The sequence below is a fragment of the Manis javanica genome, chromosome 2 (genome assembly GCF_040802235.1).
Source record: "Manis javanica isolate MJ-LG chromosome 2, MJ_LKY, whole genome shotgun sequence".
Classification (NCBI taxonomy): domain Eukaryota; kingdom Metazoa; phylum Chordata; class Mammalia; order Pholidota; family Manidae; genus Manis; species Manis javanica.
In genome coordinates this window covers 110388568-110409158 of record NC_133157.1, presented here as the reverse complement: position 1 = coordinate 110409158, position 20591 = coordinate 110388568, and the positions used below count along the sequence as shown (strand labels likewise).

Sequence of the window (20591 nt, the reverse complement as noted above, 5' to 3'; positions counted from 1 at the left end):
ATGGACCTGTTAGAACCTAGCCACAGTGCCGCGGGGATCCACTAGAGGATGCTCAGGTTCAGGTTGACTAAAAGGACTCAAGGCTGCCATACAGGGAAAGGGTACAGATTAAAATCAGCAAATACAAAAAGCACCTAGGGCAGAGTCCATGAGAGACCTGGCACAAGCTTCCAGCTGTCCACTCCCGGTGCAGACAGCCCTTGTTCCCCCAGCAGACGTTTGTGAACGACACCCCAGGACTGCCAGCCTAGGAAACTCTTGGTATCCAGGGTTTTTATTGAAGGCCAGTCCCATAATATGAATAAAACTGCCCTTGACTTATCTTACCTCTCCTCTCCAGTCCCCCCAAGAAGTCAAACTGATACAGCGTGACCCAGGACTCCAGGTAGATAAAACAGACATTCACCACAAACGGTATTGTTCACAAAACTGTTTTGCATAGCCTAAGACCCAAGACATACAAAGACAACTCTTATTAGGCAGGATATTCTGACTTAGAGGTTATCTTCCAGGAGCCAGACAAGGGCCAGTTATTTTTTGGGGATGTGAGGGTTTTAACCCTCCAAACTTAGTTAACCCTTCATTGACCAATAGAGAAAGAGTTAGTGTAACTCTTTTTAATTAATCTAATTTAAAATCAAGAAAAACAAATAAAAAGCTCTGATATCCTGAAAGATGATATTTGCAAAATGTGTGTCTGTCTTCTTTTGCTTTGGTGATGGGAAAAAATCACTATGTGGAGAAAGAAAACCCACTTCATAGAATGGCGACTGGTCTCCACTCTGCGTGGGGTCCCGGCGCCCTGCCCAGTGCGGGGCTTCAGTGGAGTCATCCTAATCCGCTGCTGCACGTTTCCAGGGACGAGGCCTCTGTGCAGTGAGTCATAACCCGGAGGCTGCACTGCCGCTCCAGTTAACAGTTCAGCAAAGGATGCTTATGATCTGAGAATTCGTTGTTCACCAATCTCTTCCTTTTAATTTCTTCCGGCCAACTCTGCACCCCGGGCTTTCTTCTCTGAACTGCACTGTCTTCTCTGAAGATGTTCCAGTGGATTTGACCGCCATCGGCAGGACTGGGTGGACAGCGGATGTCCCGAGGAGGTACACGTGTGCTTTATATGACAGGATTCCTGGGACCACGCTGGCATGCGCAGTTGCTGCAGTTTAATGGAAGTGGTTATCTAATTTAACACAACTAAGCCAGCAATTATTGAGACCCTTCCATGTGCCGCACATCGGGCCTAACTCTACATGTATTATCACAGTGTATTCTGTACCCATCCTATGAGGTAGGAGCTATTATTGCAATATTGATTTTGGACATTTTTCTCCTCTGGGCAAACCCTGCTTTTTTACTTTGCTTCACGTATATTGTTCCTAACTTTTTACAGCACAGAGCTTTTGCTTTGTTTTGTTTTATGGGGGAGACAATAGAAAGACACCCTGGAGATTTTCTTTACTTCCTGCAAAACCTAGTAATGCTTTTACATTCACATTTTATCCAGAATCTACCTGTTTTGTAGCAGGAGGACCATTTATAGTCTTTAGTCTACCTTTAGTGCCATAAACAAAACAAAGACTTTATCTTAGACATTACAGTTCTTGATAATACTGTTCTTTGAGAATAGAAACACAGGAGGAATATAGTATGTGGCAAGTTGCATTTTAGACTTACTGAGATTGAGAAGTCTGTCGCATCTACATGCATGTGTTAAGTCAATTGGTGAATATTTGTGTCTAAAATCCAAGAGAGAAGTGTGGATGGAGGTATAGATCCATGAATAATCAGTATAAAGGTGGTCACCAAAATCATGGGTGTGGCAGAAATCACTAGTAAGAATGAATATAGCAAAAAGCGTGGTGAAGAAAGATCTGTAAGAATGACCAACACATCAAAGAGACAGAAATAAAAGGAAATAAAGAAGATGTGGTTAAGAGAGGAATCAGAACAGTGATGAGAGTGTGTGTTGTGGAACCCAAGATCAGAAAGTGGATAGGGTTTGAAATTGACCCCGAGGAAAATGGGAGAGATGAGCAAAGCAGGGGAATATTGCCAGGCAGCCTGCAGGCCTGCGGAGAATGTAGCAGATACACTTGGAGAGCTCCCCGTAGGGGCTGTGTGCCTGGCTTTTCCCTGCAGGCAGGGAGAAAGCAGATTGTTTACTCCATCAATATTGGGGGTTTTCTGAAAAGGTGTTATGTTAGAAAAACAAAGCAGGGTGAAATGTTTGAAGATTTTGAAAAAAGATTGAAGTGGAGAGAAAAAGGGACTAAAGGAAGAAAATCATTGTGCCTGGGTTGTTTGTTTCATTGAGGGATAAGAAAAATTTGAGGAAAGACTGAAAATAGGATAACTAAATTCATAATTTCAGACCTTTCCAACTGCAGGTACAGTCAGGGCTCTGGGGATGATAACTGAAGTGGAGTCAGTGATCACAGAGCTGAGAAGATGTAGGAACTGAAATCTGCGGGATTGAATGAGTCCCCCAAGATGTTGGGTATGGAAATTGGCAATAAACCTGTATCCTAGCCAATTAGTAAAAAGAAAGCATCTGACAAGCTCTTCATGAACCAGTAGTGAGGTGCACTGTACTTCATCAATGACAAGAGAAGTTTAAGAAAAGTGTGAATTAATAATAATTTTCAAAATTGGGATGAGTGCCATCAACATGCAGAATAGTTAGTTATCTTTCTACTCCAGGCTGACCAGAGGGATGGAGCCCTTGAAGCACAAAGAGGTGGGGAGACTGCTGCCTTCTAAAACATGAAAGTTTGCATGGGGAGATGGTTACTGGTGAAGGTTTATTTATTTATTTTATTTTTGTGACCTATAAGTAAAAAGTAGATGTGCATCTTTTCCTGGTGTCCTCGGCATGTTTTAAGCTTTATTTTTATGTACATGCTTTTCTTCTTGTATAAACTTTTCCCTTTTGACATCACATCTTCATAAATACATTCATACAAAATCGAGGGCAAGAAAAATGGCAATTTTTAACAGCAGAAATGATGAGATCCAAAATACCTAAAGATGGAACTCCTTTGTCACATCCCATTTTTTTCCTCCTCCATTTTACGTACATTATAAATATCGAAATCTGTAGATATTGCCCTGCACAAAAATAATTTAATCTCATCTTGATTTGAAAGCCTTTTGTGCTTTGCAGCCCTGATTCTTCGACATAATTTTTAAAAATACATGTATCATCACTCTTAAATTGTTTTCCCATTTGTTTCTCTTATTAGTCAAAAGAGAAGATGTGTGAGAATACAGAGCCAGTGGAAAGTTCTCCACAAACCACCACAACTGTACAGGCGACAACCACAGAGTTCAGGGTCTTGACGACCGCCAGGAGAGCAGCCACCGCCCCGCCGCCCACCAGTCTGCCCACAGAAGGTGCCCCGCATTTGCTTTCTTACCGATGGAGGGAAAAGTCACCGTGTTGACCTGCTGGAGAAGCTTTCTGGAGGGAAAGCTGTTCTTTGGCAAACTGGATTTCCAAAGGAAAAGACAAAATCATTATGGATTAAAAATATGTGCTGGGATTCTTTTTATCTATGGTGCCTTCATTAGGACTCAGCTTTAAATAGTGACTTGTCTATTGTCCTCCCTAGAAAAGAAATACAGACTTCCTTTCATATTGCCAAGCTTAGTAATAACAATTCACTGTTCTAGTCACAGGATAGAAAAGCAAAATGCATATAATATGTCTGTTCATTTTGGATTCTGAACCAGAATCCAAATATAAGTAGAGTAGATAATTCTACTTATATACAATTCTAACATTTGCCTGACTACAGTCAATAAAATGCGTTGGTCAATAACCTACAGAGGGGCACTCTGTCTGTCACAGAAATTGTCCTTGAAAAACATTTCCTCTGCCAGTGAAGGCAAAAATACTGGAGAACATTAATGCATGGGCACAACTCATTGGGGAAAAAAGTAAAATTTGTTAACCATCTATTCTGAATGGAACCACTAGGAAGAAATGTGAGACTAATTGGCCAAGAGTAAGCTTTGAGTGCGATAAAAAGGTTTATTGCTGTAAACCTCACTTTCATTTGAATAACAAAGTAAATTAAATTTGAAACTTTTGCTTTTAGTTGAAATTTGATTGGATATTAAAAGTTAACTGGAATAAAGTGATAGAATGAGGTGGAAAACAGCTGCTGACTACATTTTGTTGCTTTTATAACCAATATTATACTTAATCTATATTATTTTGGGTTGTTATAGAGCCTGTGAAAATATTTTTGTAATTTGAATCCTATCTTTTGAAAATACTCCTTCAATTCAAATCCTACCCTTTAGAATGAAATGTAACCATGCAAATAAAAAACCATGTCCTACATTTTGTTCATTAAAGACAAGATCTTTTCATAAATTTTGGTCATATTTGCGAGTGATGAATAAGCACCTACTTTTTTAAGTTAAATTTATAAATATTGGCAAATCACTACTATTGCAATTAATTTAGAATTTCCTTGTTCTTGATTTTTAAAAATGAGTAAAGAAGTCCATAACTATAGAGTCTAATTACAGTAAGTCATTTAAGTAATAATTTATAAAGTCTTAATCTAAAATGTCATTAAGAAATTTAGTACATCATGTAGGCTAAGACTTGTTCTCATTTAACTAGAAATTAACTCAGTAAAATATAAAAATCTATTCACATTACCATTAAAGTATTAGCAGACAATTACTGGCATGACATTTATGCACCTTTAAAACTTTTTTCTGTTACAATAACTTTGAATTTCTCTTCCAGATGATACCAAGATTGCACTACATCTAAAAGATAATGGAGGTAGGAACTGATACTTTTCTTTTATAAATATTTTTAAATATTAATCCATTTCGTTCATTTAAATAACAAGGAAGAACTTGTGAGCTTCTAAACATAGAGTGAAATTATGTTTCCTTCCCTGTTGGTATTGAACATGGGAAGAATTCAATGGTTGGCTTGAAAAGCAAAATGGTTTCAATAGTGGAATGAAATTCTAATCCTTGTTTTTGCCTATAAAATGATATGACACCAGTGACCAATTACAAAATGAAAATTCATCCACACATCTTGCTACTCTTGGCTGCTTGTAGTCTTTGGTTGCATTGTATATGTGATTATCTGCACAGCGCTGGGAGTGGGTTCAGCTGTTTTTTCCACTAAGTTGACTATTCGACATCCTTTAATAATAAAATTAAGAATAAAGCAATGTGGAAAAACACTTTATTAGGCCCTATTATTTTTTATGTGAAGCAAGAGACAATAATTAAACATGCAAAAGATCATTTACTTAGTAACATACTTAATGTTTTTCTGTGACACTTTGAAAGAGTTATAATGGTATCTGAAATTTTGAAGAAGAAATGTTTTCCCAAAACAAGGCTATGAAAGATATTGCCTAAATTTTCAAACTAGTCCTTTTTCTATTAAACTATGTCAGCTCATATGTGTTTTTCTATCATTATATGCTGCATCTTGATAAGAGATTTGTATTAGTAATTGTTTATTCAGCTCAGGAAGGGGGGCATCCTTTTCTTAGCAGCATCTATTCTGTAGATGTGGGCACACTCCGACATCGGTCTGGACGCCTCTTGCTGCTGCATTGTTAAGTATGTTTTTCTCTGTAATTGTAGAGACAATTTCTAAATTACTCAGTCTAGCTGAAGTAACAAATACTTCTGTGTTTTCTTAGGGCACTGTTTATACATGTGTGTGTGTGTGTGTGTATGTGTGTGTGTATTCTTTTGATTTCATACCAGTCTATTTGAAAGAGAAGTTGCTTAGCCTCTTCATAGGTACCACTATGACATCAGTTGTCTATAGTCTGGCTTCTGTATCAGTGTTTTATTTCAATGATTTTCTTACTCATTATTGTATTAAGTCAAGAGCTTTATAGATGACTACTCACAATATTTATGCTAGCTAGAAATAAATTAAATTCCTAGTGCTCAAAGGGACTTTAGTGATCTCACAATTCAGAATTTCTTAGAGCAGGATGTTACTAAGCGTCATGTGAAAATGAGATGTGGGGTGCTCTCATTCTGAGTGAGGGTGTGGAGTATGAGAGGGATTAAATGGAGGAGGGGTCTCCAAGAGGCTTCTTTGTATTTGTTTCATTCATTCTTAATATGGGTAGTGGTTATGTGTCTGCTTGCTATATTATTCTCGATGCTGTCTTTCTTATTTAAAAAAATGCCTAAAATAATCTATAATGTTTACAGAAAAACTGATATGAGATACTGTGTGAAAGAAAATGAAAGAAGTTTATTTGCTGGAGAGCTCTTCAAAGCTTTTAATGTTCCTTTGTTCATTTATTTCTGTTGAATGTCTGCTGACTGCAAGTCATTGTTACAGGCTTGGGGCTGTGGAGTGAAGAAGATGTAACCAAATTCCCTGCTTTCAAAGAGCATGTATTCTAAAGAAATTTCAGGATGGTAGTGTTTACTGTCTGGCATTTCTCCACTATTTGATGCTAAAACCTTTCTATATGTAGCATCTCATGGACCTAATGTTTTGTGAAATACACTTGGGGAAATAGCTTGCTAGAATATTAGTCATCATCCCAAGGAAAATCCTTAGTTTTTCTTTTAATGCCAAAAGGAATCATAAAACTGTGAAGATTTTCTTAATGCAGTGCATTAGAACTACCTTTTGATTCTGAGATATTAACTAAATTCCAAGATTTAAATAGAATACTTTTTGTTATACTGGAAGTTAGCTGTTGGATTTTCAGATGATATTTAGATTATTGATAGAATAGGTATCTATCAGAATTCTAAAAATATTACAGTAAGACTTCAGATATGTCTATACTCTTTTCAAAAGTATAAAGTACTTTTCCTAAAACTGCAATTAGAACAGCCCACCCTGACCAGTATTAAGGTAAGTGTTCCTTCTAAAGAGTACTTAAGAGACATCACACATTACTTTTTATAGCAACTTCATTAAGATAGCATCTTTCATTGGTTTTTAGTTTATATAATATGGAGATGCAGGAAGGATTGCCAACTTAAATCCGACTTTATTAGTTAATTAAATATGTTGAAAACAATTCAGAATTGTTTTCCCCTCCAACTTAGCATTTTTGCAAGATTGGGTAATAATGAAGAAGGATGCCTAATTTAAATGTCTTCTCACATTTACTGAGATTTTTCTAAATGCCAGCTAATACATTTTTGTAAATTACTGTGTATTGTTGCAAAGAAATTTAGCACATTTTGTTTTTTATTTAATTGGCTGTTCTTAAAAGCATTTTAATTTAGACGTCTGTACTTTTCTGGAAAAGAGGGTGACAATTTTCTGGAAAAGAGGGTAGTCAATATGAAGCTAGAAATCACTGACTCTGCTTTTACGTACATCATTTCCTTTAGATATCGGATTGCCTTGGCTCTGAATCTATCTGTAACACTTCTGTAGGTTAACGTAGTTGATTTTCTTAGTGGAATCCTCAGCTGACATGGTAATATATTCACTTTCCAAGAGATTTTCCTTCATCTTCGATATGAGAGTATAAAATAACTTCTGAGCAGCGCTAACCAGAGGCACACAACAGCACTTCTCATTCACAGGCCCCAAACTGAGTGACAGTCTAAGTCACTGGATAGTGCACTGAGTTTCTTGCTACCCTTAAAGTAGGTCTAGGTAGAGTCTCTGGAAGTTTCAGGCTACTTCTTTGATGGGAGAAGCTTTATTAGCCTTCAGAGTTGAGTGGAACTTTTAAGTTCTATAAATAATTTATAGAAAAGAACATGGAAAAATCTAAATAAAGAGAATGATCTGTAATGAGTGTAGGCCCCCTTAGTAGGATACAGCATTGGCCATTACAAATGGCTGAATACAGAAACTCAGAGGCGCCAGTATAAAGATAGCATTTTATCTCTAACTGGATTATCACTGGTTGCATGTTTATAATACTAATTTTAGAGTAATATATAGGTCTAATCAAATAGCGTGCCTGTCCCTTATTTATGTGAAAGACAAGAGGAGGAAGAGGTGGAGGGGAGGAGAGAGGACAAGAAGAAGAGGAAAAGGAGCTATTTATTGAGTATTTACTGTGTTCCAGGTACCATTGCTGTAAATATGTTTCATCATTTAATTCACACTACACCCCCTGTGAATTGGTCCTAGTACTATTTTACTTTATAGCTGAGGATATGGACATACCAAAAGGCTGGGTTACCTGGCTAGTATGTGGCTAAGCTGGGATGTGAATCTGTTTAGCCTTGTTACAGACTAAGACCTTGACGACCTCACAGGATTGCTGCTCCCTGGCAGTACAGGCCTCTTACAATCAAACTTCACAAGGGAAATGCTACTCTAAGGCAGTGTACTTATACCTACTATGTTCTTTTTCCATTCCTGTTACAATTAATTATACTTAAAAGTGTTTGGAAGTGAAATTTCCTTTTGCCATGTAATTATGCATTGCTTTCCTTTTTATCCCTTCTATGAAAATCACAATGAATGGATTCTCCGGTGTAACTGAGTAGTGTTCAAATCACTAGGATGTGCTCTCCAAACTACAGGGCTACTCTGTGTTTGTGTCCAAATTCTGACTTCAAGTTCTTTCAAACTTGGTTTCTCTAGAAATTCAGGTTTAATTCACCACTAAGGGGTTCCTAGAATGTATTCTTTAAATATATGTATTTCTTATAAATATCAATAAATGGTTATAAGCATTACAAACCACTCTTTTAGATTTTTAAACTCTGAAAAAAACTTATTAGAAGAGTTGCATTTTTAAGGAATGACCTAGCTGTGTCTCTTAGCAGTTACAACTATTAAATTTCTTCTTTGGCGTTTGATTGAGTTGCTTCCGATTATACTCACCACCTAAATAGAAATGTATTATTTTCAAGATACAAATTGTATAAAATTATATCCAGAGCAGAAAAGAGATTTGTAAGTTGAATCAGTGACAAGGCCTTTTAATTGAGAGGTAAAATCTTCAACCAGAGTGAACTCAATTTAGCCAAAGGAGTTGTGCCATCCTGGTACACTGCAGATGTTAAAATTATTTCAAAATCTAAAATGCCATGATTGGATTTTATTATTTAATATTTGTTGATTGAGATGTATCAGAGTACCAAAAACCGCACTCTCTCTTGGTTCCTTAAAAGGTTTTTCCTTCCAGTAAATTTCCTTTAAAAAAATTTTTACATATAAGCTCTTAATTGCCGTAATACGTGATGTACCTGCACTCCAGGCCATGTGGGTTATTATGCAAGTGGTACTGGGTTTGTCACTTCTTTCAGAATTTTACTAATTCTAGATTCTGAAAGGCTGATTCTTGAGTCAGAATATAGTGTCTCCATAAAGGGATGCTGAAATAGCTACAACAAATATGATTAACTTAAGTCTGAGGTACAAATCTGCAGTGACTGATTTCAGAGTCCTAATACAGATATACCTTGAATGAGCTACTGTACAATGGCTGGTCTAAATTCTAATTCTGTTGTGTTTAATTTCTTATTTCTGAACATATCCTAAGGCTTTTCATCCAAAAATAAAGTGTTAGAACAATATCCTGACTTTTTTGCTAGAATACTTCTAAGGTTCATTTTTATTACTTGGTCTGTAGTGATGGATCAAGTGTCTAATGTTTCATTTATCATCCAGTCAAATTATTTTTTGACTTTAATACATAAGTCATCAAAGTTACATATCTGTCTTTTTATCCTCCCCGCCTACCTTTCCATACTATTTATTTTTATCTACTTCTTTCACATGGATCACAGTCTTGTAAGCAAAGGACAGGCTATTGAATATCTATCATTTTTTATTCTTAAAGCTGTAAAATATCTTGGCATTTGGTTTTATCTTTTGCTTTGTTTGCCTACTGTCCATGATTACACTAACTCTATTCTAAGTATATATGTGCCATAATAGTGCAGATGTCTTGTACTTCAAATGCTAATTTTGAATATCCTTTAGGATTAAGAATTTCAGTCCTAAAATATTAAGCAGAGTAGAGGTCCTAAATTTTTTCTGTACATTGGAGTCACCTGGTTATTCTCATCTAACTTTATTGTTCCAGCTTATAAAAACCCATGCTCAGACTGCTCTCTACACCAATGACATCTGACCGTCTGGAGCTGGGTGGGACCCAGGCATCAGTATTTTTTAATTGCCCCCAGGTGATTCCCATGTAAAGCTGAGCTGCAGGGCCTCATAAATATTAAGGAACATTGGAATCACTGGGGAAAGAGGGAGTTATTAAAATGCCAATTTCTGCCATAATAGTTGTAGGGTGGAGTCCAAACCTTGTCATTGCATTTCTAACAAGCTTTCAGGTAATGCAGACACCATCAGTCCACAGACCCCACCTTGGGTATCAAGAGTTGAATAAATTCTTGATTTCTTTCTGGCAGAATCCCCAAAATAAGGATAACATATCTCACTCTGAATCTACCCATTGATTCCTCACCTATACATCATGACTTCACTAAGACAACATTTTAACTGATGCAACAAGAAATTACCTCTGTCTTTCCTATATTCAGAGAATGCATCTTGCTCAGCAGAGGCAGGGAACCCAGAAGCATTTTGTGTCTTATATCTCATAATTCATTTTAGTTTAATGTGAGAAAATTAGTACATTTTTAGCTGTTGCAAATTTATTTACTTTGGTAAAGGCAGTTACATTGTCTATATTTTGTTGAATCATATGAAATTGCTGATTTTTTCTTTTTACCATTTTTGACCCCCAAAAAATACAGCTTCATTGTTCAATCTAATAGTTTAAAAACTTATCAAACATAGGAAAAGAAAACAAAAATAAATAAATAAAAGAAATCATATTGCGATATACTTTTCCCCTTTATGTTGATTTGTAAGAGGATTTGTAGTTGGTGCTACTGATAGAACATAAAACAAAATGACTAGCAGAATTCTCAGGAAATACACACATGGCTTTCAAGAAGTAGCTCTGAATGACACCTACCTTGCTTTCTGTGCTCATCTCCTATATAATTTTCTATCTGTCCTCTTCTTATCAGAAACCTCGGCTTGGGAGTCTCTTGTTGGAAGAAAGAAACTTCCATACACCATGATATTTTGGAACCTGAAATTTTTTGTGATACATGTAATGCTTCTGATCATTTGGTTGATGTTTTGCTTTCAGTTATTCTTAGAACGTTCCCATGTAGTTGCTGACAATGATAAAATTACCTCGCAACTTTGGGGCTGTTACTATACACCAGGCACTCTTATAAGGGCTTTGCATGTTTATCTCATTTAATCCTTACAGCACCCTATGAAGAAAGTACTAGTAATTCCATTTTACACATGAAACATCAGAAGCATGGGGATTTAAGCAGTTTGTCTGGGGTCACATGGTGTGTAAAGGATGTAGCTGAGCTACCTCACCAAAGCTCTGGTGTCAGAGTGCAGACTCTGCTCCCCACTACCATCCTGTCCTGCAGTGAGGATTGTTCCAGATGTTGCACAGTTGACTGTATAGTCATTTGTCTGCCATTCTCCCCTATCAATGCTAACCAGAATCTCAGCAAACACAAACAGCACCAATTGCCACACCCCAGAATGAGCCTTAGGCTCCCTAATCCCATCCCGACACTTTGAGACCGAAACCCTGCAACCATCACTCCTGGGAGTGCCACACACTCTCGTAAGTGGGTCCATTTCACAAGTGGATCTGGTGGAAAAGCTTGGGCCAAGAGTAGGGCTCACCTCCCGGACTAACCGCATTCTATCCCACATTCAATGTGTGGAATTTTGTATTTCAGGAAATTTAATATTCCAGGACATAAAGTGCAAACGATTGTGACAAACATAATTTTATAGTATCTCTCCTCACAAGCAGGCTGGCTGATTCTCTCCTCCTTAAGGGCATCATCTGAACCATGTTTTCCCATTATTGATGCTAAACAGTAAAATATAAATACCCTGCAGAAGGGCTTCTCAGTAGCTTCAAATTTTTCTTTCTGCCTTTGATATGTGTGCATGTTATTAGCTCTGGTAACAAATTAAAATGAAATTGCAGACTCTACCCAATTTTTTTTCCAGTTTCTGATTCTGTCTCCTTGAGATACATAGCACATATATGTAGTCCTGCCCATTTATCCTCATGGGGGATTGTACATCTCAAGCCACAACAAATAAAAAAGGACTGTGGTTGTTAAAACATCAAGGTCTAAGGTTGTAGATAGACAGTGAAACACAGATAGGCTGTGTTCCTAGGGGCGGACATACAGGGCAGGTGCATGGAGAAGCAATCTTGATCTTTCCACTGGAAACCAACATTCAGTGACATACCTTTGCTTTCATCTAACCTGCACTTAATCTTCAGTGAGAGAATAGATTCCCATTTCCATGAATAATTTCTAAATTAATCTAAAAACAAAAATGTAATCTAAAAACAAAGCAAAACAAAATGTCCAAAACAGTAATATACTCAGACACTGAGAAGTGACTGGTGGTTACCATGGGGAAGGGGTTTAGTGAATGGGAAGTGAGGGGAATAAAGAGGCACAAAAATTTCGATCATAACATAATTTGGTCAAGGGAACAGTTGTGCAGCATGGAGAATATAGCCAGTGGTTCTCTAACATCTTTCTATGTTGACAGGTATAAATTGAACTCGTTGGGGTGAGAATTTAATAATGTATTACCTTTTGAACCACTGTTCTTTATACTTTAAACAATATAATATTGTTTATCAACTACACTTCAATAAAAAACAAGTGAGTAAATTTTAAAAAATTTATAGAGTTTTCCTAACAAGTATATTCACTGTGACTATGTACCAAAAATAATGACAAAGTATTTTTAAGATCCAGGGGTAGAGAACAGAGTAACTCCTCATGCCATTTAATCCTATCCACTCCAGAATGAAGTCACTTATATTAAAACAGGTCATTTATATACCAAACTATGACTATCATAATGAATGTTTGCTTTCCTATTAAATCCATCAGGTTTTCTGAACATGGAGGATTTGTTATTTCTTGTCTCTTGGATAGTGGCCATTTTAACTGGTGTGAGGTGATATTATGGTTCTGACTTGCATTTCCCTAATTATTAGCAATGTTCAGCATCTTCCCATGTGCCTGTTGGCCATCTGTATTTCTTCTTTGGGAAAATGTCTCTTCAGGTCCTCCACTCATTTTTCAATCAGGTTATTTGTGTTTTGGTGTTGAGTCATATGATTTTTTTGTATTTTTTGGATGTTAACCCCTTATCAGGTAAATCATTAATGAATGTATTCTCTCTTCCTGTAGTTTGCCTTTTTGCTCTACTGATGGTATCTTTTGCTGTACAGAAGCTTTTTAGTTTGATGTAGTTCTCATTTGTTCATTTTTTATTTTGAATCTCCTTGCCCAAGAAAATGTGTCAAGAAAAAAATTGCTCATGCTTATGTTCAAAAGATTTTTGCCTGTTTTCCTCTAAGAGTTTCATGGTTTCATATTTTACATTTAGATCCTTAACCCATTTCATGTTTACTTTAATGTATGGTGTTAGACAGTAATCTAGTTTTCATTTTCACCTATGGAGCTGTCTGGTTTTAACAATGCCAGTTATTGAAGAGACAGTCTTTTCCCCATGTATATTCATAGCTCCTTTATCATATATTAATTGACCATATATGTGTGGGTTTATCTGGGCTCTCTATTGTGTTGCATTGATCTATGGATCTGGTCTTGTGCCAGTACCATACTGCTTTGATTATTGTAGCTTTATAGTATAGCTTGAAGTCAGGTAGCATAATACCCCCAGCTTTGTTGTTCTTTCTCAAGATTGCCTTGGCTATTCGGGGTCTTTTGTGGTTTCATATGAATTTTATGATTATTTGTTCTAATTCACCAAAAAATGTTGTTGGTATTTTCATAGGGATTACATTGAATCTGTAAATTGCTTAAGGCAAAATAGCCATTTTGACAATATTAATTCTTCCTACCCATGAGCATGGGATGTATTTGTATTTATTCGTGTCTTCTTTAATTTCTCTCATGAGTGTCTTAACTTTTCATAGTACAGCTCTTTTACCTACTTGCTTTGGTTTATTCCTAGGTATTTTATTCTTTTGTTTTAATTAAGGTATCATCGATATACAATCTTACAAAGGTTTCACATGAGCAACATTGTGGTTACTACATATTATCTATTCCCACACACAAACGCCATTGCAGTCACTGTCCATCAGCATAGTAACATGACATAGAGTCACTACTTATCTTCCCTGTGATATACTGTCTTCCCAGTAAACCTCCTACATTATGAGAGCTAATCATAATGCCTCTTAATCCCCTTCCCCCTCCCTACCCTCCTCTCTCCCCTATCCTCCCCTTTGGTAACCGCTAGTCCCTTCTTGGAGTCTGTGAGTCTGCTGCTGTTTTGTTCCTTCAGTTTTGCTTCGTTGTTATACTCCACAAATGAGGGAAGTCATTTGGTATTCGTCATTCTCTGCCTGACTTATTTCACTGACCATAATACCCTCTAGCTCCATCCATGTTGTTGGAAGTGGTAGGATTTGTTTCTTTCTTACAGCTGAATAGTACTCCATTGTGTATATGTACCACATCTTCTTTATCTCTTCATCTACCGATGGACATTTAGGTTGCTTCCATATCTTGGCTATAGTAAATAGTGCTGCAATAAACATAGGGCTGCATATGTCTTTTTGAATCTGAGAAGTTGTTTTCTTTGGGTAAATTCCTAGGAGTGGAATTCCTGGGTCAAATGGTATTTCTATTTTTAGTTTTTGGAGGAACCTCCATATTGCTTTCCACAATGGGTGAACTATTTTACATTCCCACCAGCAGTGTAGATGGGTTCCCCTTTCTCTGCATTCTCGCCAACATTTATTGTTCCTAATCTTTTCGATGTTGGCCATCCTAACTGGTGAAAGGTGATATCTCATTGTGGTTTTAATTTACATTTCCCTGCTCATAAGCAATGTGGAGCATCTTTTCATGTGCCTGTTGGCCATCTGAATTTCTTCTTTGGAGAAGTGTCTGTTCAGATCCTCTGTCCATTTTTTAATTGGGTTGCTTGCTTTTTAGGTGTTGAAGCGTGTGAGTTCTTTATATATTTTGGATGTTAACTCCTTGTCAGATATGTCATTTAAGAATATATTCTCCCATACTGTAATATGCCTTTTTTTTCTACTGATGGTGTCTTTCTGTACAGATACTTTTTAGTTTGATATAGTCCCATGTGTTCATTTTTCCTTTTGTTTCCCTTGCCCGAGGAGATGTGTTTTGGAAAAGGTTGCTCATATTTATATTCAAGAGATATTTGCCTATGTTTTCTTCTAAGAGTTTTATGGTTTCACGACTTACATTCAGGTCTTTGTACCATTTATAGTTTACTTTTGTGTAAGGAGTTACACAATAATCCAGTTTCATTCTCTTTCACATAGCTGTCCAGTTTTGCCAACACCAGTTGTTGAAGAGGCTGTCATTTCCCCATTTTATATCCATGGCTCCTTTATCATATATTAATTGACTATATATGCTTGGGTTTATATGTGGGTTCTCTAGTCTGTTCCATTGGTCTATGGGTCTGTTCTTGTGCCAGTACCAAATTGTTTTGTTTACTGTGGCTTTGTAGTAGATCTTGAAGTTGGGAAGTGAGATGTCCCCTGCTTTCTTCTTCCTTCTCAGGATTGCTTTGGCTATACGGGTCTTTTGTGGTTCCATATGCATTTTAAAATTATATGTTTTCTGAAGAATGCTGTCAGTATTTTGATAGGAATTACATTGAATATGTAGATTGCTTTAAGCAGGATGACCTTTTTGACAATACTAATTCTTCCTACGCATGAGCATGGGATGTTTTTCCATTTATTGGTGTCTTCTTTAATTTCTCTCATTAGTGTGTTGTAGTTTTCAGAGTATAGGTCTTTCACCTCCTTTGTTAGGTTTATTCCTAGGTATTTTATTCTTTTAGATGCAATTGTAAATGGAATTATTTTCCTGTTTTCTCTTTCTGCTAATTCATTGCTAGTACATAGGAAAGCAACAGATTTCTGTGTAGTAATTTTGTATTGTACAATGTTGCTGAATTCAGTTATTAGTTCTAGTAGTTTTAGGATGGATTCTTTAGGGTTTTTTATGTACAATATAATGTCTTCTGCAAACAGGGACAGTTAAACTTCATCCTTACCAATCTCAATGCCTTTTATTTATTTGTGTTTTCTGATTGCTGTGGCAAGGACCTCCCCTACTATGTTGAAAGAAGTGGGGAGAGTGGGCATCCTTGTCTTGTTCCCAATCTTAGAGGAAAAGCTTTCAGCCTTTCACTGTTAAGTATGATGTTGGTTGTGCGTTTATCACATGCGGCCTTTATTATGTTGAGGTATTTTCCCTCTATACCCATTTTGTTGAGAATTTTTATCATGAGTTCATGCTGAATTTTGTTGAGTGGTTTTTCAGCATCTATGAAGATGATAATTTGATTTTTGTCCTTCTTTTTGTTGATGTGGTATGTGATGTTGATGGATTTTCAAATATTGTACCATCCTTGTGTCCCTGGATTAAATCCCATTTGATCATAATAGATGATATTTTTTATGTATTTTTATGTTCAGTTTGCTAGTATTTTGTTGAGTATTTTTGCATCTATGTTCATCAAGGATATTGGTCTGCAAGTTTCTTTTTTTGTGGTGTCTTTGCCCAGCTTTGGTATTAGAATGCTGCTGGCCTCATACAATAAGTTTGGAGGTATTCCCTCCTCTTCTACTTTTTGGAAAACTTTAAGAAGAATGTGTATTAGGTCTTCTCTAAATGTTTGATAAAATTCAACAGTGAAGCTATCTGGTACAGGTGTTTTGTTTTTAGGTAGGTTTTTGATTACCAGTTCAATTTCATTGCTGGTAATTAGTCTGTTCAGATTTTCTGTTTCTGCCTGAGTCGGCCTTGGAAGGTTGTGTTTTTCTAGGAAGTTGTCCATTTCTTCTAGGTTATTCAGTTTGTCAGCATATAATTTTTCATAGTATTCTCTAATAATTCTTTGTATTTCTGTGGTGGTTGTACTGTTTTTTTTCCTTTCTGATTTCTGATTGTTTATATGTGTAAACTCTTTTTTTCTTGATAAATCTGCCTAGGGGCTTATCTATTTTGTTTATTTTCTCAAAGAACCAGCTCCTGGTTTCATTGATTCTTTCTGTTGTTTTATTCTTCTTGATTTTATTTATTTATGCTCTGATCTTTATTATGTCCTTCCTTCTACTGACTTTGGGCCTCATTTGTTCTTCTTTTTCTATTGCCATTAGTTGTGAGTTTAGACTGTTCATTTGGGATTGTTCTTCTTTCGTGAGGTAAACCTGTGCTGCAATACACCTCCCTCTTAGAATGGCCCTTCGCTGCTTCCCACAGATTTTGCAGTGTTGTTATTATTGTTTTCATTTGTCTCCATATTTTGCTTGATCCCTGTTTTTATTTGGTCATCAATCGATTGATTATTTAGGAGCATGTTGTTAGGCCTCCAGGTGTTTGTGGGCTTTTTTGTGTTCTTTGCATAATTTTTCCTAGTTTCATACCTTTATATTCTGCAAAGCTGGTTGATAAAATTTCAATCCTTCTGAATTTACTGAGGCACTTTTTGTGGCCTAGCATGTGGTCTATTCTGAAAAATGTTCCATGTGCACTTGAGAAGAATGTGTATCCTGCTGCTTTTGAGTGTAGAGTTCTGTAGATGTCTGTTAGGTCCATCTGTTCTAATGTGTTGTTCAGTGCCTCTGTGTCCTTACCTATTTTCTGTCTGGTTGATCTGTCCTTTGGAGTGAGTGGAGTGTAGAAGTCTCCTAAAATGAGTGCATTGAATTCTATTTCCCCTTTAATCCTTTGGTATTTCTTTCACATGTTTAGGTTATTCTATGTTGGTTGCATAGATATTTATAATTGTTATATCCTCTTGTTTGACTGGCCTCTTCATCATTATGTAATGCCCTCCTTTGTCTCTTGTTACTTTCTTTGTTTTGAAGTCTATTTTATATGTCACAAGTACTGTAACTCCTGCTTTTCTTCCCTATTATTTGCATGAAATATGCTTTTCCATTCCCTCACTTTTAGTCTGTGTATGTCTTTGGGTTTGAAGTGAGTCTCTTGTAGGCAGTATATAGATGGGTCTTGATTTTTTTATCCATTCTGTATGTTTTGATTGGTGCTTTCAGTCCATTTATACTTAGGGTGATTATCATTAGGTATGTACTTATTGCCATTGCAGGCTTTAGATTCCTGGTTACCAAAGATTGAAGGGCAGCTTTTTACTATTCAACAGTCTAAATTAATATTTTTTTTGTACACAGTTTAAAGTGCCTTTCTCCCCCCTTCTCTTTCTTCCTCCTCCACTCTTTATATATGAGGTGTCATATTCTGTAATCTGTATAATCCCTTGCCTGACTTTGTGGGTCATTGATTTAATTTTGCATTTGATTTGTAATTAATTGATCTACTTTCTTTATTGTGGTTTTATTTTCTCTGGTGACAGCTATTTTGCCTTAGGAGCACTTTCATCTAGAGCAGTCCCTCCAAAATATACTATAGAGATGGTTTATGGGAAGCAAATTCCCTCAAGTTTTTCTTATCTGGAAATTATTTAATCTGTGCTTCAAATTTAAATGATAATCTCGTCTGGTAGAATATTCTTGGTTCAAGACTCTTCTGTTTCATTTCATTAAATATATCATGCTACTCCATTTTGGCCTGTAAGGTTTCTGCTGAAAAGTCTGATGATAGCCTGATTGATAATTTCTGTTTCCCTTAGTCCTCTTTCTGGTGTTTGAAGGATTTGGTTTGTACTAGGTTCTTTTGCAGTTTCATATTTCTAATGATTACTGTGGAATAACAGTGCCCAGAAGCTCTACTGTCTGGAACTGCCCAGACTCTGGAGTGATGTTGAGGGTCACAGGCGAGCAGCTCCAGTGCCTGCCAGGAGTAAAGAGTTATTTCCTGCTTCCAGGCTGCAGTTGCTGCCTCCACTGCCAGGGCCAGTGGGCCCAGTGCACAGGGAGGAGCCTCTGTGTTATGCCCTTGTCACTGCCATAGGTGGGGTTGCCCTCTGGCTGGGACAGCAGGTCATGTGGACTGGGTGCCAGCTGGGAGAAAGGCATGGCAGGCTGCATGTCACAGTGAGGGGCCTCATCACTGCATTGTCAGCCAGGGGGATGGATCATCTGAGGCTCCTGAAAGTTGCCAACCTGCTGGGCTGAGTGTGCCTGGAGAGTTTTGTCCTCCTGTCCTTTCTGCTGAGCAGCAAGCTCTGTGCAGTCCTTGGCTCTTTAGCACTCCTCTAGCTACTGGGAAGTCTTTCAAAGTGCCCACCTTTCTTTGGTCTTGGAGAAGCATTTGTGGGTACCTATTCTCCATAAGCAGCTGGAATCTCGGTCTCTCTGAGAATTCTGCCTATCTTTGCTTTCCAACTTTTCTAATCTCCGTAACACTCTGTATTGTGGGTTGGTGCTCCCAGGGCAGTTCTCAGTCAGTGGGTGTGCACCATTCCTGGTCTTCTACTCCCTCCCCACTCTCTTTCTCTTCCTCCTGCTAGAAAGCTGGGGTGAGGGAATGGCTAGGTCCCAACGGATTGCTGCTTTGATACTCTACCCTTTTCCATGAGGTCTTCTCTTTTCCCCAGATGTAGTCAGTCTCTTGCAGTCTTCTTGCCAGTTACTCTTTCAGGATTAGTTGTATTTGCTGTCCTTTTGTATTATATGTGGTTTGGGGAGGAAGTTTCTGTCTCACTTCTCATGCCGCCATCTTTCCACCTATAGGTATCTTACTATTTTGCTGCAACTGTAAATGGAATTGTTTTCCTGATTTCTCTTTCTGCTAGTTCATTATTAGTATATAGGAATGCAACAGATTTCTGTGTATTAATTTTGTATCCTACAACTTTGCTGAATTCAGTTATTAGTTCTAATAGTTTTCTGTTGGAATCTTTAGGGTTTTGTATATATAGTATAATGTCATCTGCAAATAGTCACAGTTTTACTTCATCCTTACCATTTTGATGCCTTTTATCACTTTATCTTGTTTGATTGCCATGGCTAGGGCCCTCCAGGACTATGTTGAATAAAAGTGGTGAGAGCGGACATCCTTGTATTATTCCTGATCTTAGAGGAAAAGCTTTTAGTTTTTTGCCATTGAGTATGATGTTAGTTGTGGGTTTATGATATATGGCCTTTATTATGTTGAGGTACATTCCCTCTATCCCCATTTTGTTGAGAATTATAATCATGAATGGATGTTAAATTTTTTCAAATGCTTTTCAGCATCTATTGAGATGATATTTATCTTTCCTTTTGTTAATGTGGCATCACATTGATTGATTTACAAATATTGTACCATCCTCATATTCTTTGAATAAATTGTACTTGGTCACGTTAAAGCCCTGGTTTCCTAATGACTACAAGGGCTTGGCATGGAATTAAAAGAAAAACCATATCTGTGAAACTCTTTAGTAGTAAGCTAGGGAATTTAGGTACTCAGATTTCTGTAGATTATTTTATGGAAGGGGAAACACATTTACTTTTCAAAAATAACTTAAAATGTGTTTTTTAGTGGAGAAATAAGACCATTTTATATAGAAAGCTGATGTTAAGAAAAGTTTAAAAGTTAGGTCTTAAAAATAT

General features: G+C 36.9%; 1 protein-coding gene across 3 annotated transcripts in view; it reads left to right on the top strand.

The window, feature by feature from the left end:
• The window catches only part of PLXDC2 (plexin domain containing 2), a 786648-nt gene that overhangs the window by 392385 nt on the left and 373672 nt on the right, over positions 1–20591 (top strand). For all 3 annotated transcript variants that reach the window (XM_073229113.1, XM_073229114.1, XM_073229115.1), the window contains 3 exons: positions 1040–1100; positions 3243–3393; positions 4766–4804. In XM_073229113.1, the coding sequence (XP_073085214.1) occupies positions 1040–1100; positions 3243–3393; positions 4766–4804 (251 nt within the window). The remainder of the gene's footprint in view (positions 1–1039; positions 1101–3242; positions 3394–4765; positions 4805–20591) is intronic.